Here is an 8296-nt window from a genome sequence, read left to right as displayed (position 1 = left end):
GCATTGCCCCTCCCCTTGCCTGGCCTCCCCCTTTTCCGCAGGTTAGACCTATGGGGAGCTTCGTGATGCTAGGATGGCTATGGGATGGCACGACTGCTAAGTGGCAGCGTTGTTGCTGCTTTGGTCATGGCCCTTGTGCGGGCTGGCCATGCGCGAGGGGCGGGGAGTGGGAGCCGCTAGCGGAAGCTTTACCTGGTTTTTCGTCAGCTTTGATAATAGCGACGCCCTCGGGCGTCGTTTCTCCTCCTTGGAGGTGTTGTCAGGGAGTCTCCCCACTCCCCTCCCCTGGAGCTCCTGGGTAAAAACCTGATTCGTGCGATTGAACAGGTCTCAGTGGTGACTAGACGTTGCGTCCTCCTTGAAGGCATCACTCTGGAGGTCCAGTTCTCGTACCATAGTGGTCATCAACTTAGTGACGGCTTGGTCAGGTTCGGTTTGAACCACCAACTTCTTTTGTAGGTTTACCTCTACGTCCTCAATTCGCGGCGACTCTTCACTGGTTTGGCGCTTCTCGACAGCGATTTGTCCCTATGGGTGCTCTTTCGAAGCGATGCGCTGCCGGCTTGTGTGACAGATAGGTGCGATATGGGAGCAGGACTCCATCGTTCGAGTCGTGAGGGAGACAATAGTTTGGTTAGTTAGCGCGTGAGTTGAGTTAGGTTGGATTTGTCTGGTTGTGTCTTTTGGTGGGGACATTTGATTTAAGTTGAGGTCGTATTATCGTCTCAAGGTTGTCTGTCGGTTTTTTTTAAATCGCAGTTGTGAGTTTTTGAGCTCAATTTTTCTTATAAACTGAATCAATTCTCTTCTTCTACTAAGAAACCGATAATACTCTTACCATACTTCCGGAAAAAAAAGTAATGCATGTTCCTTTGCATGCAGCGACTCATTTGAGGTCAGCGAGGAGTGAGAAGCACACATGTTCCACTTCCCCAACGCAAGTGCTCTCTCCAGTTTCTTTAAAATCGTGATGTTTTAGAGCTTGACTCATTTGAGGTCAGCAAGGAGTGAGAAGCACACATGTTCCACTTCCCCAACGCAAGTGCTCTCTCCAGTTTCTTTAAAAACGTGATGTTTTAGAACTTAACTAGCCAAAATGTTGTAGCTTTGGCTCGCGATATCTTCCATCTCCAGGAATGTGGCAACGTTTCCTTGTAATTTTCTCATGCATCTTGAGCCATGGAAACTAGCGAAGAGTTGTAGCCAACCATGTAAGTCTCTCGCTTCCATGCGGGGCCCTGGGGCATGGGATCGGCGACCAACGTCGAGTAGACTGACTGACCCAAGCAGAGCCCGTCGAGTTGGCGCGCGGACAAATCATCCCAGAGTGGCCGCCGTGTGCACGTGGCCGAGCCAAGAAATTTACTGCTTGTCCCGTTCCGCGGGCACAAGATTCAGCCGCACGCGCGCGCTAGCTCTCGCCGTCGTCTTGTTTCCTCCCAGCTCGGTCGCCGCACGCACCTCTCGCCCTCCGCGAGGGAGCTACAGGATCAGCACGTTACTGTGCGCGTCCATTGCGTCGTTGTCCACGCGCGAGCTGCAAGATGCCCCGCTTGCGTGACTGCGTGAGGCGAGACCGAACTTGGCCGGCTACAAGTCGACCACGACGACATCGCCGCCCGGGATCCACACTCGCCACAGAAGAGGACGAGCAAGAACTGAAGCGAGCAGCAGTCTCGCAAGTTCGCGTAAATATCAGGATGACTCCGTCGCGCCCGTTCGACGGCGACCACGGTCACCATCCCGCCGTGGAGAAGAAGGTACGCGCGCGGATGGAGATTACGCAGGCCAAGTCAAGTCTTTGAGGAGACCAGGGATCGAGGTACAGAGACACGCCACTGGAGAAGTGTCGATGTTCGCCGGGGAGTCCGTCATCGTACGGCGGCAGGATCGCTTTCGTAGAATGCCACTAGATTGTCCGCTTGCTATGATGCTCTTGCTTTTGCTTGATTTAAAGCTCCCACTGGAAGATTAAACGGAAGACGCAGGCGCAACCGAACAAATGGTGTTCTATCATCCTATCTTTGGGTTGGTGCTTTGAATCCCGGAAAGAATCTTTGGAGCAATCAGGCAAATAAGTGCAAATATACTAACAGCGAATGTCATCCATCCGATCCTTATCCGAATATTGCAATTGATCTTATTATCCTACTAGTGAATAAATTATTTTACAATATTTTGTAGCTATATAGGAAGATTTTTTGCAAATTAACCTCTTCAATGGTGGGATGGTAAGATCAATGTAGCTTTTGGATAGGACAGAAAGAAAGTCATTCACTGTTTATACTTCTACACCCACCTGTTAGATTGCGCCAAATATTTCCCATCAGTACTAACTCAAGCACATGTTACCCATCGACAGTTTTTGTTCACACACATAGAAGAGATGAGAGACGCTTCAATTCACTGCTAGAATGACAGGAGATGGAACTGAAAAACTTGTATCGTGATATTCGCAAAACGATCATGAAATGCGAAAAGCAATGGATCGTACAGATCATGGATGATGCAGGCATATGATCATCGGCCTCACCGATCTCATGGTCAGCACCTAAACTAAATAGCAGTGCTCGATCACCACGTAAAAATCTTACTGTGTACACGCGCGCGCGCGCATACAGATTACAATACGATTCGTACACTCCGGTACACGACGTGGTAGCTGCCCAGGCGTCGGTCGGTCGATCGATCGATCGATCAAGGACTCAAGGGAGCTTGGAGGACGCACTCCTCCGCCGTGACCCGACGCCGGCGCTGGCGCCCTTGACCTCCGCGCGGATCTTGGCCGAGATGGCGTTCCTCCCGGCAATGGGCTCGGCGGCGGGCCAGAGCCCGACGCTGATGGCCATGTCCTTGAGCCCCTGCAGCCGCTCCAGCGCCTCCACGACGGCCACCATGCGCGGCCTGTCCCGCGGCTGCGTGGCCGTGCACTGCGCCGCGAGCTGCGCCACCGCGCGTGTGCCCTTGATGGAGTAGTGGCCCGCCAGCCTCGGGTCCATGATGCAGCGCAGCCGGCGGCTGCCGCCGTTGAGGTAGGGGCGGGTCCAGTCCACGAGCTTGACATGCTGCTCCGCGTGCGCGCTGCGGCCGCGGACGTGCTCCAAGGCTCGGCGGCCCGTGAGGAGCTCCAGGAGCACCACGCCGAAGCTGTACACGTCGCTCTTCACGTTGAGGTGTCCCGTCTCCACGTACTCCGGCGCCGCGTAGCCGTGGGTGCCCATCACGCGCGTCGTCACGTGCGTGTCCTCGCCCTCGGGGCCCATCTTGGCGAGCCCGAAGTCCGACAGCTTGGCCGTGAAATCCTGATCAGTAGAATGTGTACATGTGCACATCGTTGATCATTTGATCCAATCAATCTTGAATTCTTGATTGAAGTTTTGCAAAATAACTAGTAGTGTAGCACCGACCGAGTCGAGGAGGATGTTGGAGGCCTTGAAGTCCCGGTAGATGACGGGCGTGCCGGCGCCGTGGAGGAAGGCGAGCCCCTTGGCGGCGCCGATGGCCACCTTCAGCCGCGTGCCCCATGGCAGCGACGTCGATATCCCTGCGCACGCACGGGCAAGAACACGCCCAAATTAGCTATTGATCAATGGATTTGCATGCGGATGCGAAACGGTATAGTTAAAGACGTACTCCTGAAGAGGTGGTTCTCGAGGCTGCCGCGCGGCATGAACTCGTAGACAAGGAGGCGCTCCTGGTCCTCGCAGCAGTAGCCCAGCAGCCTGACAAGGTGCGTGTGCCGGTACTGGCCCAGGAAGATGACCTCGGCTTGCCACTCCCTGTGACCCTGGAACCCGGCGGCGTTGAGCTGCTTCACGGCGACGGGCTGCGCGTCCAGCCCCGGGCGCATGCCTGCGTCGACGAAGCCCTTGTGCACGGTGCCGAACCCGCCCTCGCCCAGCAGGTAGCTGCTGGAGAAGTCGTGCGTGAGGCCGCGGAGCTCGCCCAGGCTGAACGCGTACAGCTGCAGCGGCCCCACCGCCGCCTCCCCATTGTCGTCCTTGTCCGTCGGCGTGGCCGAGGCCGGGCTGTTGGCCAGGGAGGAGAGGCGCCGAAAGGAGGCCAGCCGGCGCGACAGCTCGGACCCCGAGGGCCGGCAGCGCGCGAGGCCGTCGGCGGCCACCACGGCTTCCTCGGCCGCGCAGCACTTGGTCGCCGACGCCAGCACCGGTCTCCACGGCCTCGGCATCGTCCTTGTGATCAAGTGGTGGCCTTGGGCGTGTGATCAAGTGGAAGGAACGAGGTGGGGGTGGGGGGAGAGTAGTATACGAGTGTCGATGCGGCGGTGCGGTGGTTAGCTCGGTGGGGGAGGCGTGGGGATGATATAGGAAACGTGGGATCGGATGGCGCGAAAAGGGAGGGCGAGGCCAACCGTTCCAACACACCACCCAACTGCTCCGAACCACTCCCCCTTTCGAGGCTAGTGTGCGCTTATGGCAGCATTGGCCGGCCTTGCCTTTCGCATGCGCTTGGCCTTCGTTTGTCTTTTCCATATAAAACTTTCGCATCAAGGCGATCACATATCAGTACTGACCCTAGCTCATCACTCTTCAGTCAATTCGATCGGAGCTTTCAGTATATCGTGTTAGAGTAAAACACATTGGCGCCCAGTTTTAAACTTGTCTGCCTATGTCAATTAAGTGTGCGTGAACTTTGAAAATACAGTTTTAAAGCCCTTAAACTTGTTACCTGGTTCAACAGAGGTCAGCGCCTAGATCCCCTCGAGCTGCTGATGTGCCGTGGTGACTAGGGAACCAGTTCCTCTTACTTACCTTTCGGTGACTAGATGCTTGTGTGGCTCTTTGACCGGGAGCAACAGCTAGATGATCCTAATTAAGGAGATTTGGGAACAACTTTGATCTCCCCTCCCATCACCCATCTCCCAACTCCGATAGTCCAATCTAGTCCATCAGGCTAGACATCGCCAGTCCCCTACCCGCACCTCCTCTCTAGCTACCTCTGGATTTGCCTCCTCTCTCTCCTCCTCCACGTCCCCACCAGGATCTGAACCCACCAAACCCTCCCCTACCCAACGCGATGGCTCCAATTACGCTAGCTAGCAAAGGCGATGCAGGCACAATTGGTCCGTCATAGGCATGCCTCGTCGTGGAGCTTAAGATCTTTTGTCTAGGGAGGAATGTGGTGACCCATATCACCTTCAACGAGATATGGCACTGGAAGTGTCAATGACCTTTGTAATCGTTGCCCATCACCCTTGAAACTGCCAACCTGCACACAACGGAGGTTCGGATCTAGCCACACTAACATCGTGGTCCAGGCTTACCAGCAAGGAGTCTTGTCCGATAGACCTACGGGGTTCACTTTCACCTTCAAATTTGAGAGAGGAGAGAAGTGAACCCCTTCAATTTTGAGAGAGGAGAGAAAGAGGGTAAGTGGGGGATGAAATATGATAGAGACAAAGAAATTATCATACCTCCCGGCATGAGCCGCTGCCATGTAAATCTACATATTTGTTGCGCACTGACACATAGTCAACATGCTATGTAGGTGCTTAGTTGCTGATTGGGGAGATTTGGACCTCTCATGAACCACTTAAAAACTAATCTTTAGTGGCCCAAAGCCGCATTATCGAAATTCAAAGACCTAAGTGATGCACACGAACAAGTTTATGACCATAGATGAACTTCACTCTCATTAAAAGCTTATAAATTGTATAGCATTTTTTACATAAAGTACTCAAATTATGTTCACATGCCCATCATCGTATTCACATAATACTATATTCATCAAATTCCATGTTAGTATTCACGCAATATATATCTAAATAGTCTAAATGTCGTGGCGTATTATTATTCATCAAATTATTCGAAGTACTTCTGCTCGTTGGCGGCAAGCATTTCAGAACGACACCCATCTCTCACTACTCTGATTGGAACAAGCATGCACCAGTATTATATTGGAGGCATCCAGTGATAAAGAGGCTCAGGGTAGTCGTGTTACACGTGGTCTGGCAAGGCAACCGGCCTCTTTTCTCTGCCGTATGCTAGCCTGGCGTTGCGCACATGTACCGTACAACACATATATATATATAGTACGTACCAATATTGCATGCATTGGCATCACCATGACCAGTTTTGAGTTTTGACTGGTCGCTGCGGACCCAGGCCGTGGATGATGAGTTGTTTCAACGCAATGATTGGTCAGCTAGTGAAAAAGGCACGGGATACTATAGAATATATTGGGTATGTATTACATCTTTAGTGTATTTATAGAACAGAATATATTTGACTATTGTGTGCTTGCGGCAAGTCAGCAAGAGTCGAGAACCTGACTGTAAAGATTAGCTGATCGATATAGCATGATGAGGCACGGGATACTATATAATATATTAATCAAGTGTATATACGCGAAATTGCTTAATCTAATCTTTTGCAGGGGTATGTAAGCGGCGGATTGCATCATCCCAAATATTCAGTAACCAGCACGCATGCTGGTGTTAACCACTCATAACTTCGATTTTTACTATTCACACTTTGATTAATTTTAGTTTTGTAAATATTTAGTTGATTGATGTAACATAAGTATCACTTGATATGCTATAAAAGTACTTTATAGCATCATACACTTATAATATTTGCTCATATATTTATGAAAAAAATTGATGATTAAACTTTAAATAGTAAAATTAAAGTTATCAAATTATTTGTAAATGGAAGGAGTAATTTTCATGCATTTTCAAGCACGTCAAAAGTTTTCAAAGAGGGGTCGGGGACCATCCCAAAGCTCCTATACAAACAGATAACGTTGCGCCGACGTACGAGACATGGGCAAGCGTTGCGTTGGGTCATCTGGCGCCAACCACTTCGTGCATACCTAGAAAAATGGAAAGGTTTGAATTTGTTGCTGAACCTTGCAATGCAAAATTTGTGCATCTGTCGCTCGGATATTTTGGGATATCAACTAAAAATTTGAAATTTCCAGATAGGCTAGGACATCAATCAATCAATCCGGCACAGAAAAAGCTAGCACGTGTAGTCACTGAGAGCGATGTAAAGGGAGCGGTGCGCAACAACCAGTGGTGCGGATGCCGGATGGGTACTTGAGTTTGCCAAACCGAGGAGAGGAGAGGATCGCGTTGAAAAAAAAGCGTACTTTCAAATTTAATTTAATTTCTAAATATAGTATAAATAGTAATAGATGGATTATCATCATGCTATAAGAGTTTGTTTTAGACATACATTTCTCTAATATATTTTAGGATCAAAACAGCAAGAAAACATGCATGCTAAATATGACGGATCTCAATAAACGTATCTGTTGGCAGTGTAAGATGCAGATATCCTCGTGATAGTGATGCAGCAAACGACGACGAAAAGAACATAGAGAAAGCAGACCATGATGATGTAAAAAACAACTTGATGACAATCAGGAAGCATATCTTGTGAACAATTGACGGCGATGATAAAGTAAATCATGAGTAGTCATGCAGAGCGCTTCCTAAAAACTTTATTCGTTCTCTCCCTGTGCAGGATCCCAAGAGCGAAGGGTTTCAAAAAAACGCTCTCCTGTTCGTCGGTGTATGCTGGTGCAGCAGGATAGAGCAGACTGCGTATGACTACGGCAGAGAGAAAATAGGTAATATACACATACCTCCACTTTGTTAGGCCTTTAAAATTTATTTAGAATTACTCAAATATAATAGACCAAACCTATATATTTTAACAATCATCCACCAAATCTCAAAGTCTCACACAGATTTATCTTTTCTCAATACAATTTGATATACCAGTGTTTCGATGGAGATCCGTTACAATTGAACATCTGTCTAAAACATTAAGCTACACTCATTCATAACTTAGACAATAGACTATGTCTTAAATTGCAATAGAATATATAGATTTATCCAGTTTAACTTAGAGGTAAACCTGCCTGGCCTTAGTCCACACTCTGACTATAAACTTCATATGTATAGTCTATCCAGTTTGATTAAACCAATCCAAGGTGAAAATTCAATCCTCGTTAGAGACCAGTGCAAAATAGTCATTGTGCAAGTCAATTTGGGCTAAAAATAAAAGAAAGAAGGAGGGAGAGAAAATGGCGTGATGTGACTGAGTTCTAACTTATAAGTGGTATTTTCTGAACATCAATATTTCTCAATGGCGTTTTCTAGATTTCCTCTCTTACCAGTCGTGTGGTCTGATTTTTCCTTTTCCTTTTTTGTCTTCTCCTTCTTTTGGGAGGAAGCGGAGCCTTCTTCTATGACCAGTCGCGAGGGTAGTGTTCGAAGCATATGATCGAGGAGCAGTTGGCTGTGGTCGCAGGGATGACATGGACG

At 49.3% G+C, this 8296-nt stretch overlaps 1 protein-coding gene across 1 annotated transcript; it reads right to left on the bottom strand.

The window, feature by feature from the left end:
• Positions 1–2427: 2427 nt before the first annotated feature.
• LOC133912570 (probable serine/threonine-protein kinase PBL15) lies at positions 2428–4450 on the bottom strand. Its single transcript, XM_062355383.1, has 3 exons — positions 3634–4450; positions 3408–3544; positions 2428–3302 (listed from the first exon to the last, which is right to left on the bottom strand). The coding sequence occupies exons 1-3, from the start codon at positions 4187–4189 to the stop codon at positions 2706–2708; spliced, it is 1290 nt and encodes a 429-aa protein (XP_062211367.1). The 5' UTR covers positions 4190–4450; the 3' UTR covers positions 2428–2705.
• Between the last annotated feature and the right edge of the window lie 3846 nt (positions 4451–8296).

Source organism: Phragmites australis, chromosome 3, assembly GCF_958298935.1.
Source record: "Phragmites australis chromosome 3, lpPhrAust1.1, whole genome shotgun sequence".
Taxonomy (NCBI): Eukaryota; Viridiplantae; Streptophyta; class Magnoliopsida; order Poales; family Poaceae; genus Phragmites; species Phragmites australis.
The sequence above is the reverse complement of the archived record's forward strand: the minus strand, read 5'-3'. Positions and strand labels throughout refer to the sequence as shown.

Bases quoted from the DNA above. Each gene is read 5' to 3' on its own strand.
- LOC133912570 (XM_062355383.1), bottom strand. From the start codon at position 4,189: ATGCCGAGGCCGTGGAGACCGGTGCTGGCGTCGGCGACCAAGTGCTGC. The intron at 3,545-3,633 runs GTACGTCTTTAA...GTGCGTGCGCAG, and splicing joins CGAGAACCACCTCTTCAGGA to GGATATCGACGTCGCTGCCA. The intron at 3,303-3,407 runs GTCGGTGCTACA...TCTACTGATCAG, and splicing joins CCAACATCCTCCTCGACTCG to GATTTCACGGCCAAGCTGTC.